The sequence below is a fragment of the Grammomys surdaster genome, unplaced genomic scaffold, assembly GCF_004785775.1.
Source record: "Grammomys surdaster isolate TR1022 unplaced genomic scaffold, NIH_TR_1.0 319263, whole genome shotgun sequence".
Classification (NCBI taxonomy): Eukaryota; Metazoa; Chordata; class Mammalia; order Rodentia; family Muridae; genus Grammomys; species Grammomys surdaster.
In genome coordinates, this window is record NW_021627021.1 from 385 (window position 1) to 19,473 (window position 19,089).

General features: G+C 49.0%; 1 protein-coding gene across 1 annotated transcript; it reads right to left on the reverse strand.

The window, feature by feature from the left end:
* Positions 1-6,535: 6,535 nt before the first annotated feature.
* LOC114616397 (plexin-A1-like) lies at positions 6,536-12,059 on the reverse strand (the record flags this gene model as incomplete). Its single annotated transcript, XM_028761868.1, is given in 9 exon segments — positions 6,536-6,708; positions 7,874-8,024; positions 8,122-8,334; positions 9,836-10,005; positions 10,117-10,307; positions 10,631-10,727; positions 10,967-11,070; positions 11,642-11,801; positions 11,913-12,059. Coding segments are annotated over 9 exon segments (1,329 nt in total), but the record flags the coding sequence as incomplete, so codon positions are not given.
* Between the last annotated feature and the right edge of the window lie 7,030 nt (positions 12,060-19,089).

Genomic DNA, 19,089 nt, shown 5'->3' on the forward strand with positions numbered 1-19,089 from the left:
AAAGAGATTTACCAAACCTCTCAACAGTTTCTCTTTGCAGCATGCTTTGAAGAAGAGAAGAAGGCTTCAGAGCCAGCTCCTGGCTTGGATCAAGTTTCTGGGTCCTCTGTGAAGAAGGAAGACTGACCTCGAAATTCAAAGGGGACAGTCCTGTCAGAGGCTTCTATGCCTGAGGATATCAGAAGCCCTCTGAGCTCTGGAGCTGTAAGCTTGCTGCCAGTCTCTGGGCTGGTATCCTCAAGTCTGTCTAGACTATGGAGCAATAAGACCTGAAGCCTGTCTTGGTTGGTATCCTGCTGCCAACTGAGGGTCTCAGGATTCCCACTTTCCTATTATGTAAGTCTTCTCCTCTGTGTGGTGATGTAAGTCCCCTCATTCCCTCCTCTCTCTGCTCACTCTCTTGCTGGAAGCAAGGTGGGACAAGCATTCAAGAAAGCAGAACTAATCATCTCAATTGGTCACCAATGACTGACTAGAGAAACGCTTCACCCAAGCCTCCCTTAGGGAACCAATGAGTTTATCGGTGCATGGGTGACTTCAGAGCACCGGAACTACTGAAAAGCCTGACCTAGCATGGGTGACCACTCTTAGAATTTGCATCCCTGGAGCTCCCTACAGGCAGTTCCACTGGAAAGTCTCTTGTTCAGAAGTTACCACTGCTTATTTGACTGGGGGAGGAGGGTATGTCTCAGGGATCTTATAGCTTCAGGAGTCTTGGAAGCCTCCCTTTTTTCTTCAGGAGGGAATGTTACAATGTCAAAGAAGTTGGGCTTAGGAGTGTGCAGGACAGGACCTGTGCATAGGCACAGCTCTGAATGATTGGCAAAACTCAGGCTCAAGTACACTGGCCATTCTCCTGGGCATGTGCCTGTGTCCAGCTAACCAGAGTATCTCCTCCAGGACAGATTAATGGGCTCAGACAGTTGTAGCTGCCCTAAGGGTGGCTAATGAAATCTCCACCTCGACCAAAGAGACCACTGCCCTGCAATTCAACAGCCACCAGGGGGCTGATTAGGGAAGATGAGGAAGACAGGAGGAGAAAGATGGGGTGCTGTGACCTCACAGAATCACCTGGATCCAGCCAAGAATGAAGCACCACTGGGGTACTATGTGGAAGACATCTCTGGCAGGTGGCTGTTCTAGTCTCTGATTATCTAGAGGTGACTGGCCACACCTAGTTGGGCACCTGCATCTTCTGAAGTGAGGTTCTCAGCAACTGTAGCTTCAAGCTTTGATGAGCACAAGATACGGTACAGGGTAGATCTGGTCACCTCTTGCACCTTTGTAAAAGTCAACCAGCTCTTTCACCTACACCACCACATTGCAAACAGAAGGGCAACTTTAAAGGACATGCCTGGGTGTTTATTAGGGTAGGGGTTAACTGGATACAGCCAGCATGGTCAGAAAGCCTGGTTCCCAACAGACCCTTTCTTGAATATCAGGCAAGTGTCCCAGGAGCAAGTGATAGCAACTGGTACCTGTTCTCAAGTAGAAACTTCCTTCCACCTTCCCAGTGTTCGCGGCTCCTGGGCACTGTTCTTGCAGAACCTCAGCACCGAGAAGAGCTTCAGGAGGCAGAACAGTCTAAGAATGAATTCAGGCCCCACCTAGGTGCCCTGGGTCCCTTGGCACAGATATCTCACCTTTGTTCCTGGCCTGCTCTAAAATTACCCAATCTTGGCTGTTTGCTGCTAGTCTGGGCCACACTGAAGAAACAACCATCCTAGAGCCTGGGCCATGACCAGGGCTGCCCTGTACCATATCCTGGGCTCAACAAAGTTTGAAGCTACAGTTGCTGAGAACCTCACTCCAGGAGACCCAGGTGTCCAACTAGATGTGGCCAGTCACCTCATAGATAATCAGAGACTAGAACAGCCACTGCCAGAGATGTCTGCCACACAGCACCCCAGGGGATGAAGCTGTGCTATGGCAGATGCCTCCCATCAGCCTTTGATGACCAGCTGTAAACACCAAGAGTAAACCTAAGTCAGCTTCCTGCTTTCCTCATTCCTCTGCAACAGTCTGTCCTAGCTTCTGCCTCACACAGCATCTCCTAGGTCTTTACATTGGCCCTGATGCTTAGGTCACTCCTGTCTCTGCAAATGGCCCTTTCTCTGGGACTACATGGTTGGCAGGTCTCCATTCTTTCTCCCGCCCCTGGCTCGCTTTGGTTTGCTCCTTCTCTGGCCCTCTGAGCCTCAGCTAGGCTTCTCCACATACTTGAGGCTATCAGTAGACATCTTCCTCATACCTCTGACATGATTCTCATCCCAGCTTACTGTTTTGTCCTCTGCTGGAGTCGTGGCTGCTCTTGGGCCCAGTAAAGAAATGCAGTAAAATGTCCTCTTGGTCCACAGCCACCCAGACTCCTGTGGCTGCCCTATATGCTCAGAGCCACCACAGTGCTGTATGGATGAGTTGCTGCCTTCTATAAGCTGTGTGGCAATCAGACTCTGCTTGTCCCTAATCATGCTTGATCACCCTGTGCAAGGGCACTGATTGCTTCTTTGAGAGGTTGCCTCAGTCCTAGGTGGCAGGGCTGGAGCCTGTGGCAGTCTAACGAGGATAATTCAGGCAGAGCTGATTTTGCCAGAAAGTTGTGAGGGCTCAAGAGACAGAAACGGGCCATGTCACACCCTAAACGGGACATTTGCTAAATCTGTTTCCCAGGCAATTTTATGGTGATTACGTTGCCTTTTTTTTTTTTTCTTTAAATACTGAGCAGGCTGGCATGACAGACCTGCTAGGAATGGAGGAGCACTGATTGTGGCTTATGGAATCCCATCGGAGCCCAGAAAGGAATGGATTGAGTCAGAGACAGCCAGAGTGCTTTCAGAGCCCAGGGGGCCAGTGGGGCCTAGGACCTCTGCTCCCCAGGTTGTCTCTGAGGACAGTATCACCTCATCACTGGGAAGCTCACTCCCCAGCCTTGTGCAGTGGGTAGACAACAGCAGTGTCCTCAGACATGGATCCTAGGTATTAAGATGCTCTTAGGGAGGTGGTATGCCTCCACAGTCGTTGAGAGCTGCCTCCTTCAGTGCTACTGCATCCAACTCCACACGACACTCTGCCAAGCTGGAGGGCAAGACTAGGTAGGTATGTGAGCCACCTCACGGAACAGCAGACTATGAACTCTTCACCCATGAAACTGGATGAGTGTGCACATTGGCTGTCCCATACCAGGCTCCTTAGTGTAAGGCCATGGTGAAGGGAGGTACTAGGCATCTTGCCTTATAGATGGGTGTGCTCCCAGTGAGGACTGCACATGGTCTGCCACACAGACTACCACTGAGGAGGCTCCTTCTCTGTTCCGATGAGGGGGTATGCTGTTTGTTGTTTGCATTAGATAAAACTGTGATGTGACACATGGATCTGCACTAGGTTTCTAGGGACATTGTCCTTGTGTGTTCATACCAATCCCCCAGTCTGGAGGGCAGAGGCTCCAAGGTGCCTGCTGCCACCCCTGAGAATATAGGGTATTAATATGCTCACCTCTTGGATTTTCACCCCACTAAAAGACTCAGAGCCACGAGCTTTAGCAAAAATGTTTAATCTCTCCTTAATGTGTGTTTATTTACAAGTACTAAATCTGAAGAACCGTAAAATAGGAAATAGCCGTATATTTACACATCTGATGGCTGAGCGTATTGGCTCTGCCGCTTCCAGAGAAGCAACGGCCGAGGCCTGGTCTAACTCAGACCATCCAAATGACCAGGTTTTTTTGGGTGGGGAGAAGAGGGTAAGAGGGAGTGTTCTGCGGCATTAAAGGACAGCTAATCATGGGCTTCACCTTAAAAATATCTTTCTCTCTCTAAATATATCTACTCTAGCTTGTGTAGCACCGATGTGAGCCACCAGATCCAAACTGGGGGAACTGGAATAGAGGGTGGCGGTCAGGCCCCTCTGTACCAACAGAGGTTGCTGGCCTGTGCCTGGAACTCAATGCAATGTCTTTTGGGGACACATCAAGGCCCTCATCCCTGCTGCTCTGTTTAGCTGTCCAACCATAAGAATGGGGAAGCTGGAGAGCACAGGGCCAGCCCAAGGTATGTGGAGGCCAGGCACTCAGGTCCAGCTTGGAATGGCCCAGGCACTCCTGAGTCTGGGTGCAAAGGGAAAGACCAGGCAGGAAGTTAGGGCTTCTGGAGATGGGGCCCATGGCGGGACGGCAGTACCAAGAGTGTTAGGGCCAGGCTGGCTGGAGTAGTGCTTGCCCACCTCCCTGGGCCCTAGGACTGTAGAGGGTGGCTCTGAGCATCTACCATCCAGTGCGCAGTGGGGTCCAACCCCAAGCCATATTGAAGCTGGACTGAAACCTTTTGCAGGATACCACAGAGATGGATGGCTCTTGAAGACCAAGGGCAAGCAGATGTCAGAGCCCAGTCCAGAAGTGGCAGGGAAGTGAGGCTTGGCCCCATGGCTGTGCCGAGAAGATGCATGGTAAGAACAGCTAGGGCAGTTCACATGTAAACAGATACACTAAAGTACTTGTGAACAAATGCCCGGGGGAAGCTGTTCCAGGTCACCTCACCACCCACCCGACACCCACATGGGCAAGGTGGCCTGGTAGGACAGAGTGAGGTTGGTCTATTCTGAGGGAGCCTGGGGACCTTGGGCAGGGTGGTGGTGGGGCTGGATAGTAAAGGCATTGAGCCTAGAAGCTGTGCGTGGTCTAGGCTGAGCTGGAAGAACTGGGGGCTTCCATCTGAAGCCTACAACCAGGGAAGACTTTAGGGGAAACTGAGGCTCCCACCCAGGCACAGCCCGGAGGCATCAGAAGGAAGAGAGGCGTATATCCACGGGTAAAACTCCAGGCAACAACAGAGGCTTCTGAGAAACGGCTATATCCAGGCTGGGTAGCCTTGACTCTGACCCCAGTATCAGCCCAGAGAGTGAGCCAGAGATGGGGTGGGAGTCTGACCAGAATTCATGGCCCAGGGTGCCAAGGCCCATGACTACCACAGAGTTGTTCCCTGAGTCCTTGCACCTGCCCCACAGCAAATAAAGGGGCAGCTCTACTCTGACCTCTACCCTGTCCCATCGGCACCCTAGCCTGGAGTGTGAGGGACCACAAAGCTAGTATCCCATGGATGTGGAGTGTGCTGTCCCAGCACTGAGGATAGGCCTGGCCACAGTTAGTGAACTTGAAAAGGGAATAGGCCGCTTGCTTGCTTTTCCAATGACTAATTAAAAAACAAACATTAAAAAAAAAAGTCTAACCACCTCTAGTATTCAACACTTGCAGTTTGAAAAGATCAACTCAGACTAAACGCTAGCACAGTCATGCAGGTCCACAGCCTCTGCACCCGAAGCTTGGGGCACCAGGAATCGTGGGCAGCGGCTTTTTCTGTCTAGGGGAAGTAGAGGCCACATCAGATGGCAGCTCCAGGGCCCTCGGTTTTGCTCTCTTCTACCTGGGTTCCTCCTGAATTGCCTTTCCGTGTCTCCTCCCTCAAATAATTGTACAGCACCCCATTGGGGCCAGGGCCACACACACACACACACACACACACACACATATATATATATATACATACACATACATACATATATATATATATGTACAGGGTCCATTAAAAATGTACTGTTGCTCCTTAAGGGCAGAGGTGGACACAACTGACCTCTGGTCCCTTGGGTCACTGTCCATGGCCAGCAGGGTGGCAGAAATGCCCCCCACACTCCCAGGGCAGAATACCACAGGATTTCTTGTTCCTTTAAAAGCAGTACCCAGATGTCCCACTGTAGAGGGGCCAGGACACTGTTGAGATGCCAGACTGGAAGCCACCGGGAGCGTCGGGGCGGGGAGGATAGAGGATGGTGGGATGGTGGTCTGTTATCCTCCAGAGCTCTGTGGTGGGCCGCGACAGGAGCAGGAGGCGGGGAATAAATAATGGGAACATGCACTCTGACTGGAGCCCCAGGACCAAGGGCTCCCAGAGGCACAGCCCTGAGGACAGAGAAGGGTTTGCCTAGCTATCGTCCGCATGTCACTTGGAAGTGGGATCTGCAGGCCCTCCATAGGAGGGGAGTGGGGCCTCTCCCCAGCAGAAGTATGTGGCATTCCAGCCTTGGCCGCGCAGAGCACGCGGTGAATCTGAGGGTGGTGGCAAGCACGGGGTGCTAGAGTAGAGGCTGGTGGGACAGCCCCAGGCTGTGACTTATGTGGCCTAGCCTTGGGTATCTCACCTCTCTCTCAGACTCTGCCTGCTGGTAGCAGCTGGAGAAGCCAAGAACTGTGAACTGGTCCAGCCTCTGGTCCTGCTGCCCTCCCTCTGGAGAGCCTGGCCTTCTATCTCGGCCCCTCAGAGGCCACCTCTCTCCCAGGAAAGCCACCAGCAGCTCTTGCCAAGCAGCAAATATCCCTGGGCAGGACCAGCCACACTGCAATCCTTGCCCCAAGGCAGCAAGCCCTAGGCACAGAGGTGACTTAGCAGGAACCCTCACATCCACAGCGATAAAAATTGGCCCTGCATGGCAGGGAGAGGAAGGCGAGGGCCAGGTCCCAACTGCAGCCCCCACACCTGGCACTCAGTACAGGTGGGCCAAGGGCCGTCTCCTGGGTCCTCTGGTGCTCTCCTGCTCTGCCTCCTGCTGGGTGGGCACTTCCAGGGCTCAGCTGCTCAGGGCCATCGTGTCCACCACCTGCTCCAGTTTGCTCCGAAGCCGCTGCCTTCGTGCCTGCTCATCTTTTTCCAGAGCCACCAGAATCTGCAGGGGTGGGGTGAAGGGTGGGACAGGGTCAAAGTCAGGACTAGCTACCCACAGACATGGGCTGGAAGCTCTAAGGAAAGCTGCTAGGCCACCACATATGACATTGGTGTGCCTTGGGGATTTTGGGAGCAGTCAGGCAAGACCTGACTCTACCAGTCCTAGCTGTGAAAACAGTTCTGAACCAGGGTACTACAGTACTCTAAGGTGAGCCCCCAAGGTCATTACCTCCACCCATATCTCCTTCATCAATAGACTTTGGCTCCTGGCTATGGCCTCTCCCACTCACCCTTCTCAGGCTTCTATGAGTATGCTATGGCAGTGCTCCCCTGCCTTCTGATGGTCAATGTTCTCTATTGTTGCTGGGATTCTTATGCTCTTAGGTTATCTTGAGTATCACACCTCTACCTCCAGTCTATGTGGGAGCCCAGGCCCCGTGTCCCATCCTATGTCCTTAATCACTACAACCTGTGAACCCTTCTGTGGCTGGTTTGATCCCAGAGCCCTTCCGAGCCCATAGCTCCAAGGTCTTGGCCCTGTCTCTGTGGCTTCCCACCTCCAGACAGGCTGCCTGGCTATCTACTTCACTGGCACAGCACAGTCAGTAGACCATGGTCTCCCTGCCTCTAGACCTATAATAATAATAATAATAATCCATCTGGCTCAGGGACACAGCCAAGCTCAAAGCCTCCACACCTAGGTCACCCTGGCCTGTTTATCTTCTGCCTGTTCCCAGGTGGGCCCTAGCTCAGCCATGTAGACTCCATGACTCTTGGCCCACCAGGTCCACTCAGTGCTTTGACACTGCCCACACACATCCAGTCCTTGGTTATTTGTACCCATAAGTTCTAGTGCAAAGTCAGAGTCAAGTCATCCCAGAGGGAAGACTCAGGAAAGCTGCTCCTTGGCAAATGACAAGGAACAACCTTTGCCTAGCCATAGAGATAGATACCATCCAGCCCAATAAACTCTATAACAGGACCACAGCTATCCACCCCAGAAAAAGTTACCCTGTCTCCTCACCTGCACTGGAGACCCTAGTGTGTGTGTGCCCAGAATCTCTAATTTCCTTACTACCCCAGGAACAGCTGGGCTGTCAAGTACAGGAGCAACGCAAGTACTGGGTGAGCTCTAAGATGCAGGTGGGGCTGGGAGAGGGGCACACCTCATCCTTGTACTTGGCGATGTAGGAATAGATCTCGTGCAGGGCACTCATGCTGTTGAACTGGCTGAGATGCAGCCGGGACTGCTCTGCCAGGTAGGCGCTCATGTCTTGGTCACTGATGGCGGGCATCTTGGCAATGTCAGCATAGTACCTGACAGTAGTGGCAGGGTCAGCATGGGTGGGGTCACAGGGCCTACCCTCCCACCAGCCTGTGGCCCTGGTCTGCAGGACCCCTGCTGGCCACCCACCTCTCAACCCAGCTCTTGTAGTTGGGTATGTCCTTGGCATAGAGCAACTTGTTGGAGGGCGAGTCTTTGCCCAGCTTGTGCTCTGATGTAGAGCAGGAGTCCATGAAGGTCTGTGCTACCACTGAGAGGCAGGCATCTGTTATGCTGTTCTTGTGGATGTCGAACACAAACTGAGGGTTCTTAATCACATTCACCCAGAAGCGCAGAGGCAGGCTGTGGACAAGCAGGCCCAAGAGTGCTCAGGATGGCTGTTCTGCATCCCATCCCCTTCTGGACAGCAACCAGAGTGGCCAACCATCCCACAGGCCTGACTCTGTCCCCCAGAGAGTGAGTGGATGTTCACATGCTCAACTGGGACAGACCCCTCACCCTACTGGCCAGACAGAACATGCTGCCAACAAGCTGGTGCCTCTCGGGTCATCATTCCTCACGTTCAGCTTGTGTCCACGGCCATCGAGGCCTGCACTGGCTTACATCCTGCTCCTGTACTCAGCTCCAGCCCAAGGACATATGCCTTCCCACCCACCCTCTATGCCCCACAAGGCCTCAGACAGCCTGGGCCAAGCACCCAATTATAACACATGCTTTTCAAACATTAACTAGCAAAAACTGGAGACTGAGGCTATTGGTGACCACAGGCATATGCCAAAAGCCTGGTAACTCCACATGGCTGAGGCAGCTGCTCTAGAGTCAATCAAGAAGATTCTGTAGAGCAGTCCTACTCCTATCCAGTGCTGTCCCACAGCAGTCCCTCCCTTGCTGGGACCCTGACAGGCAGCCCAGATAGACCTGGGACTTAGGCTCCTACAGCCCTGGAAGGAGACAACAGGTAAAAACCAAGAAGAATCTTGAGAAGGTGAGGGGAAGGGTACAGGGCTCTGGGTTGAGGCCAGGCTCATCCAGCACACTAGGCCAAGGGTCATGAGATTAGGAAAGCTAATGGTCAACTCGACTTGGAGGTTAAAACACAACTTCAGGGTGAAAGGAGCTAACGGGGTGTGTGGACATGAAAGGTATGCCCTGATGGGAATGTAGAGCGGGGTCTGGGGCAACCTTGCAGGAGAGGACGATCAACTGTCCAGTCTTCAGTCCAAGTGGCCCTTCTTTAAAGTTGTGGGCCATGGGGTGGGAAAACCACACACAGGGGTAGAGCCTGGGTCAGGGTTATACACAGCAGAAGCCCACAACTGTGCATGTCAGCCAAAGCCAGAGAACGCTGAGCAGCCCCGATCAGGAGCAAGGGGCCGTGGGGCCCAGGGCTAGGTTACAGGCACCTAGGGCTGGTCCACAAGAACAGGTGGTCTATTCTGGGAGAAGGCAGGTCAGGGCTGGGCACACAGGAGTAACAGGAAGCACTGGAGTGAGCCCACTGGGGTCTGGGTGGCCTGAATTCTCACTTGCAATACACAGCTCCACATTTACTACCATGTGACCTCAGAGAGAGACCTTTTAGAGCCATCTCTATCCCCAGGTGCTAGCATTTCATAGCACTGAGCACAGGTTTGTGCTCTGGATATCACTTCCTCTATGCTATCAATTGGCTCTGGCCCACCAAACTCTGTTTCTTACATGGCAGCCCCTCACCCAGGGAATTCCTATAGGCTAGAGTAGTGGGGTTGTGGCAGGATCCAGGGCTGAAAACTGGGAATGTCCAGGGTGATCCTGGCACTGTAAGGCCCGGCCCCTGGCAGTCCCACCCCTATGCTAGTCACACCAATTGCTCTTCCAGGTATGGCGCACATCTGAGTCATGGATCTGGTGCTTGTCGGCCTGCTCATCTAAGAAGTCAAACATGTACTTGATGGCCAGAGGCAGGGCTGAGCCACGGTGTGCTGTGCTGAAGATGGTCTCAAACAGGTCATCCACGAACTTTTGTAGTGTTCCCTGCAGGGCAAGTAGTGAGCTTGAGGGCTGCCCAAGGCATCAACCTCCTGGACAGGTCTGTAGGAACTCTGGACTTGGCCATGCATTCTGGGCATCTTCCCATACACCTACCTTGGTAGCCAGCAGCCTTGTCAGGTAGATCTCAGAGACCATCTTGCTGCCACGGTCGCCTTCACGTTGGTCCAGGTGGTCGTGGTTCTTCACCAGGTGCCACAGTTTTGTTCCACTTTCCAGGTCTGGCGTGATCATGGGTGTTCGTGAGCGTAGGCTGTCGGGGCTACTGGCTGTACGCAGCATGCTCTCTGCAGGAATAGCCTGTTAGCTGGCAGGGCTGTGTCCTTCACCCATGGCCAGACCCTGCCCTACCCCAGCCAGTTTTCCTTCAGAGGGCACCAAGGCTCCTGCTAGGTATGTTGGGGATGGCCACTGTTGTCACATGAGCAGCATGAGGTCCCTTGTTTATCGGCTATGGGGACAGGCATTGCTTCAGAACCAAAGGGAAGGCCAAGAGCCACATGTCCCCCTTAGTCTTGGCATCCAACACACTGGCAGAGCAGTAGGAATGGCATCCCATCCAGGTCCACTGCCCACCCACCACCTGCTGGCAACCCTGCAGGTCCCTCACCATATCTGCTGAGGGACTTAGTGAAGGTGGAGGAGTTGGAGATGTTGTAGGCAGACGTCTGCTTGGGTACTAGTGCCACCGATGACCCATCCGTCACCTGTGGGCAGATATTAAGGATACAAGTCCCAGGATGCCACTAAGATGTCCTGCACAATCTGGGGGAGGGGGGTGGATCTAAAGACCTCCTGGAGGCAAGTCATGCCACCACTCTGAATCTCCACTGGAATGGTTCCAGGGCAGATAATCACTTGGGTAGGGTACAATCCACACCTGACTAGGCATGTTCTAGTTTAAGGGGAAAAAGCCCACACAGAGGTCCCTGGATGGTAGGGTCACCTAATAGTGAGCCAGTGTGTTCAGCCTCTTCCAGTCGTTGTCAATTTTGGTGGTGACATCCTCATCCTGAAGGATGATGCGTGCCATGCGGCCCTGGCGCCACTCTACAGGAAGTAGGGTATTAGAGGTGGGACCCCCCCCTTCCTCCGTCATTTTCTCCCTCCCTCCCTTCTATCCAAGCTCCTCATTCTACTGGCACATATTACAAGGGAGTGGGGGAAGACAGGAAGGCAGGGAGGGGCTTGCTCTGCATTTGAGGAAGAACCTGGGATACAGCCAGAAGCTGAGGCTCCTCCACTGAATAGCTACATTCTCAGGCTCAGAGGTGGCCTCTCATCTGGTGCCTTGATGCACCCAAGAGGTAGGCCCTGCTCTACCCAGTCTCAGCTATTCCAGCGAAATCTCCTGCAGGATCCCAGAACTGTGTCCCATATCTTTTGACTTTGCCCAGTGCAAAGTTCTGTTCCTTCAGCCCTGACAACCCTGGCTTCCCAGAGACTATCAAACCCACACCCTGCCTCTTCTCCATAGGTCTCCTCCATCACTCTACTCTGGCCTATAGACCCTAGCTTACCCTGTCACCTCCCCTGAAGTCTTTGTTGAATACCTTCCTACCATCAGAACAAGGGGTCTGACCTCTGAACAGCACCACAGGGACACTTGCCCACCACTCACCCAAGTCCATGTCCCCAGCCTTAGGCTGCTGTGAGTAAGGCACACCCTTGTACACAGCATCCAGTAGCTTCTCCTTGACCTGGGTCACGGTGTCACAGTTCAGTCCTTTCACAGGAACCTCGGGCGCATTCTCATGTTCAGGGTTCACATAGTTCAGGGTCTGTGTGTGAGGAGAGTGGTATCGTAGCATCAGTCACAACCCTCACTTCTGCAAGTCCTGCTCACTCAGTTCAGTTCACTGGAAGGGGAGGACCCGGGACTGGGGGCTCACCAGGGTCTTGTAGTCAATCTGCTGCCGGATGAGCTTGTCCTCGCTCAGAGAGTAGCGGGCCTCCCCTGTGATGGCGTCAATAGGGCCCTTCTCCATCTGCTGCTTGATGGCACAGTACAGCATGAAGAGCGGCTCCCTAGCACACTCCTGTGGGGGTGGGCAGGGTATGAGGCTGCGCTAGGACCTGGTCAGCCCTTTACGGACTAGCTAGCTGTTTCCAGCAGCTCCAGCTCCTCTTGAAGGCAAGCCTGTCTCTGGAGCCAGCACCAGGCAAGGAACTGTAGTGAGTGACACCTGCAGTGTCCTTACTGCTGTAGACACAGAAATCCTAGAAATCCTGCCCTCACTGCACACCAGGTGTGATCATGAGCTGCTGGATGTCTAGAGACCCACCTGGCCAGAAGTCTAGCATCACTATGAGCACACTTTCACCATGATCACCAGCACAAACACACTGACTCCTGACGTTCCTCATCACCAAGGGACAAAGGAACCCACAGACTGGTGCCAAGGGGAAACAGGGACTGGCAGAGTAGCCTCTGCACACTTGGCAAGGGCCTACATTGTCCCTACCCTCAGCTACCTGTCATCTGGCTCCCTACGCTGCAGGTGTGGGGCCAGAAGTAGGGCCACATTACTTAGCAAGGTGAGTAAAGCAAATGCTGGAGCCCAGGCTGGTCCCATGGCCCTGAAGGACCACCCCAACTGCAGGAGTCACTCCTCAGAGTGGCCAGCATGGTTAAAAACATCCTCCTGGCAGCCTGTGGATGAGAATAACCTGCTTTCCCTGGCACCTTTAGTACTATGTCATCCTGAATGGTGTCTGAATTCCTGCCATTGTGTTAATAGAAGGAATCTTTAGGTTGTAAGTCAGCCCAAATTGACTGTCATCCTCCATAAGAGTTGTCTTACTCATGGGGTCTCTTCACTGTGCTGAATCCTTAACTAACATAGAAGTGGGTACCAGAGACTGGGTTATCATTGTGATAAGTCTGTCCATGTTGTTGTTTTTGTTGGAAATTCGATTCTGGCTGTTTGGATGCTTTAAATGGAGCTTAATATGCTGAAGTATTAGCAGCAAGGCAGAGAGTGGTGCTAAGAGCGATTTTAAATGAGGGGTCTTAGCACATTAGATTTCATACGAGAGAAGTATTAATGTGAAGCTTAGAAAATATCTTTTGTTATTTTGATGAAGAATGGGGCTTCCATGTGCGCTTGTCTTCAGAGTTTTCTGGAGGGTAATTTAAATACATGTAAATTAATACCATTAATAAAGGGAGCCTCAGAGAGACCTAGATTAGACTTTGTTCTGTTGTTCACTCTTATGGGATACATTTCAAAAAGTAGAGTAAAATGGGAAACCAAAAGCTCAAAATCGAGGGGTTCAAATAGATTGTTCACAACAGGGTATCAGGAAGTAGAATGGTGTTAAATCATGTATCCAAAGATACTAAATGGAAGGAACTGAGAATTGACCAGGGGGAAATATCCTCTTTAGCTAGGGATTCTCTTTGTAGATTTTCAGTTGAGAAAGTGATGGTTTATATTATACAGGCCTTTTAAGGCTGCAGTTATTATTTTTTTTTGGACAAAAGAAGATATGATTCTGATTCAAATGGCCAAGAGATAGAAAGGGATGGCTGCTGACAGTTGTCAACATGACTACATATGTTGTGACCTAAAATCCATAAATGGGAGAAAAATCAGAGATACAGATCATGGGCTAGAAAACAGAGGGTTTTGGTCCAAATCATGCCATGGTATTACAGTAACTTTGGAAAGACGTCTAGAGAATACTGGCTCTGAAAAGCTTTGTGTTTATTCATGATAGTATATATCTTTAGTCCTAAGAGAGAGAGGCATGGAAATTTCTGAGTTCAAGGCTAACCTAGAACAAAGAAAGCAAAGAATAGTTTTCTTTATTTGGTAAAGGTAAAGAAAAATTAGTTCCAAGCACGGTGATGCACAAATCAAGTGTGTAAGACAAGCAGATCTCTGGGTTCAAGGTGAGTCTACAGATCATGTTCCATGACAGCAACAATTAGGCAGTGAGCAAACCTTTGAGACTAGGTTGCGGGGATAAATGCCATTGAACTAGGAGCCATGTTCCAGCAACAGCAACTAATAGAACTTGAAAGTTTTGAACATGTTGCTATGGCTTTAGAATCCAGAATAGTAGAGTTTACTTGGATAGCTGAATCAAGTTAGTTTGAGGTAAGAAATTGCCAGTGACTTAGAAACTGTCACCGTTGATGTATAATATATTGGAAGTATTTTATGATAGCACCAAGAAGCTGTGTTCCAGAGATAGCCTTCCTGCAGGCAGCCAGATAATTTGTAAGATTCTTCCAGGTGGTACTGAAGGAATGAAGGGATCCTGAAGAGCAGTTGAGGCTTCGTCCTGTGAGTGGCTAGGTAAGGCCATTGGGAAAATTGCTGCTTCAGTGTCTGTGGAAGTCCAAGGATTGAATGGGGCTATACAATGAATTTTTTGATTGGTATCTTGAAGACTGCCTAGGAGAGGCTCATTGTGAAAGTGCTGCCTGGTGGAAGCAGAAGAACTGGGTGTATTTGAGAGTCCAGTAAAATGGGTGACCACAAGGAAGAGCAGCAACAGTGGAGTACTATTGGCAGGAGCTTATGGTCTCACAGAAACTAGAGATGAAAGATGAAACCTAACCTCTTATTGTAAGAGGCCAGATGATCCTCAGTGAACCCTGTGGGATGCCTGTTGAGGAAAGTAGCGATCAGTGATTCGAACCAGCACAAGACAAAGGTGACAGTTACTTTTATACACACAAGTGGATTATAGTTTGCAAACCTGAAAAGTTTGGACATCAATAAAGTCAATGCAGGAATGGAAATTTTTGCAGTTGGATTTTTGGCTTCATTTCAAGGAGTATCATCACTGTGAAGTTGTGAAATGTTTATATATACCCTATGATGTTGTACATATGTGATCGGATGTTAAGCTTTCATTTGATGCTGGAATGTATTTTAGAAGTTCAGGAAGAGAAAAGGACATTTAGGATTCTGAGCTTTGTTTAGTCTGGACTAGACTATGGGTATTTTGGCATTGGATAGTTTCTAATGTCCTTTGGCTTGCTATAGCCCCCATAGACACTTTTCTTCTCCTGCAAGGCAAATAGGTGCCAGAAAATGGTTTTGATTGTTTCAGTATGCTTAGCCTACATGAATTTAGCACTAATCAGATATGTGGCCTTACTGAGGATGTTCTCGCTTTGTCATAGGAAGTGTGTCACAATGGAGGATTCTTGAAAATCTCAGGTCAGGACAGCTTGGTTAAAACCATCCTCCTGGCTGCCTGTGGAAGAGAATAACCTGCCTTTCCTGGCACCTTTTGCACTATGTCATCCTGAATGGTGTCCAAATTTCTGCCATCGTGTTAGTGGGAGGAATCTTTAAGTTGTAAGTCAGCCCAAATTGACTGTCATCCTCCATAAGAGTTGTCTTACTCATGGGGTCTCTTCTCTGTGATGAATCCTTAACTAACATGGAAGTGGGTACCAGAGACTGGATTATCATTGTGATAGGTCTGTCCATGTTGTTGTTTTTGTTGCAAATTCGATTCTGGCTGTTTGGATGCTTTAAATGGAGCTTAATATGCTGAAGTATTAGCAGCAGGGTAGAGAGTGGTGCTAAGAGTGATTTTAAATAAGGGTTCTTAGCACAGTAGATTTCATATGAGAGGAGTATTAATGTGAGACTTAGAAAATATCTTTGTTATTTTGGTGAAGAATGGGGCTTCTTTGTGGGCTTGTATTCAGAGTATTCTGGAGGGTAATTTAAAGAGATGTAAATTAATACAATTAATAAAGGGAGCCTCAAAGAGACCTAAATTAGACATTGTTCTGTTCTTCACTCTCATGGGAAACATTTGAAGAAGTAGAGTAAAATGGGAAACAGAACGTCCGAAATAGAGGGGTTCAAATATAGTGTTTACAACAGGGTATCAGGAAGTAGAATGGAGTTAAATCATGTAACCACAGATACTAAATGGAAGTAACTGAGAATTGACCAGAGGGGAATATCCTCCCCAGCCAGGGATTCTCCTTGTAGATTTTCAGGTGATAAAGGCATGGTTTATATTATGTAGGCCTTTTAATGCTGCAGTTATTTTTTTTTCATTTGGACAAAAAAAGATATGATTCTGATTCAAATTGCCAAGAGATGGACGGAGATGGCTGCAGTCAGTTGTCAACATGAATACATATGTTGTGAACTAAAATCGATAAATGGGAGAAAAATCACAGATCCAGATCATGGGCTAGAAAACAGAGGGTTTTGGTCCAAATCATGCCATGGTATGACAGTAACTTTGGATAGAGATCTTGAGAATACTGGCTCTGAAAAGCTTTGTGTTTATCCATGAGAGTATCAATCTTAAATCCCAAGAGAGAGAGAGGCAGGGTTTTTTTTGAGTTCAAGGCCAACCTAGAAGAAAGAAACAAAAGAATAGTTTTCTTTATTTGGTAAGGGTAAAGAAAAGATTAGTTCCAAACTTGGTGGTGCACAAATCAAGTGTGTGAGACAAGCAGATCTCTTGGTTCAAGGTCAGTCTACAGATCATGTTCCATTACAGCAATACTTAGGCAGTGAGCAAACCATTGAGACTAGGTTGCTGGGATAAATGCCATTGAACTAGGTGCCCTGTTCCAGAACCAGCAACTGATAGAACTTGGAAGTTTAGGGCAAGTTGCTATGGCTTTAGAATCCAGAATATTAGAGTTTACTTGGATAGCTGAATCAGGTTAGTTTGAGGTAAGAAATTGCCAGTGACTTAGAAACTGTCACAGTTGATGTATAATATATTGGAAGTATTTTATGAGAGCACCAAGAAGCTGTGTTCCAGAGATAGCCCTCCTGAATGCAGCCAGATAATTTGTAAGAAACTTCATGGGGTTCACAATAGAGGAGTTAGAGTGAAAATTGAAGGAGCTGAAAGGATTTATGGCACCATGAGGAGAGCAACAATACCAACCAACCACAGCTCCCAGGGTCTAAACCACCAGCCTGGGAGTACTTAGGGGGGGGATCCAGGGCTTCAGCTGAATATGTAAAAGTGGAGGGCCCTGCTGGGCATAGGTGGAAGAAGAGAACCTTGACCTCATGAAGGCTGGATGCCCCTGGGGGGGGGAATTTTGATGGTGGGGAGGTGGGAGTGGGGGGGGGTAGATAGAGGTTACATCCACAGAGAAGAAGGAGGAGGGGTGAGGGGATTGGGGGTTCTGAGGGGGTGGTGGGGGATGGGGTAAGGGGACAACATAGGAAATGTAAATAAATCATCCAATAAAAAAAAAAAGAAAAAAAAAAGAATCTTCCAGGTGGTACTGAAGGAATGAAGGGATCCTGAAGAGCAGTTGAGGCCTGGTCCTGTGAGTGGCTAGGTAAGGCCATTGGGGAAATTGCTGCTTCAGTGTCTGTTAAAGTCCAAGGACTGAATGGGGTTATACAATGAAGCTGAGGAATGGTGCCTTGAAGAATGCCTAGGAGAGGCTCATGGTGGAAGTGCTGCCTGGTGGCAGCAGAAGAACTGGGTGTATATGAGAGTCCAGTAAAATGGGTGACCACAAGTAAGAGCAGCAACAGTGGAGTACTATTGGCAGGAGCTTATGGTCACACTGAAACTAGATCTGCAAGGTGAAACCCAAGCTCTTTTTGTAAGAACCCCGATGATCCTCAGTGAACCCTGTGGGATGAATGTTGAGGAAAGCAGCTATCAGGGATTGGAACCAGCAGAAAACAAAGGTGACAGTTTCCTTTATACAGCACAAGTGGATTATAGTTTGCAAACCTGAAAAGAGTTGGACATCAATAAAGTCAATGCAGGAATTGAAATTTTTGCAGTTGTATTTTTGGCTTCATTTGAAGGAGTATCATCACTGTGAAGTTTTGAAATGTTGGTATACACCCTATGATGTTGTACATATGTGATCTGATGTTAAGCTTTTACTTGATGCTGGAATGAATTGTGAATTTTAGAGAGTTCAGGAAGAGAAAAGGACATTTAGGATTCTGAGCCTAGTTGAGTCTGGACTAGACTATGGGTATTTTGGCATTGGATAGTTTCTAAGATCCTTTGGCTTGGTACAGCCCCCATAATCTCTTTGGTTTTTTCTGCAGAGGCAAATTAGTGCCAGGGAATGGTTTTGATTATTTCACTGTTCTTAGCCTACATGAATTTAGCACTAATCAGATATGTGGCCTTCCTGAGGGTGGGGTCGCTTTGTCATAGGAAGTGTGTCACAATGGAGAATTCATGAAAATCTCAGGTCAGCACAGCTTGGTTAAAACCATCCTGCTGGCAGCCAGTTGAAGAGAATTACTTGCCTTCCTTGGCTCCTTTAGTACTATGTCATCTTAAATGCTGTCCGAATTTCTGCCATCATGTTAATAGAAGGAATCTTTAAGTTGTAAGTCAGTCCAAATTGACTGTCATCCTCAATAAGAGTTGACTTACTCATGGGGTCTCTTCACTGTGATGAATCCTTAACAAATATAGAAGTGGGTACCAGAGACAGGTTTATCATTGTGATAGGTCTGTCCATGTTTTTGTTTGTAGGAAATTCGATTCTGGCAGGTTGGATGCTTTAAATGGAGCATAATATGCTGAAGTACTTGCAGCAGGGCAGAGAGTGGTGACTTTAAATAGGGGGGCTTGGCACAGTAGATTTCAGAGGAGAGGTGTACTAATGTGAGGTTTAGAAAATATCTTTTCATATTTTGGTAAAGAATAGGGCTTCCTTGTTCGCTTGTCTTAAGAGTTTTCTGGAGGGTAATTTTAAGAGATGTAAATTAATACCATTAATAAAGTGAGACTCAAAGAGACCTAGATTAAACATTGTTCTGTTGTTCACTATTACAGGAAACATTTCAAGAAGTTGAGTAAAATGGGAAAGTTGAAGCCCAAAATGGAGGGGTTCAAATATAGTGTTCACAACAGTGTATGAGGAAGTAGAACAGTGTCAAATCATGTATCCAAGGATACTAAATGGAAGTAACTGAGAATTGACCAGGGGGAAATATCCTGCCCAGATACGGATTCTCTTTGTAGATTTTCAGTTGAGAAAGGGATGGTTTATATTATATAGGCCTTATAATGCTGCAATTTTTTTTTTCATTTGGACAAAAGAAGATATGATTCTGATTCAAATGG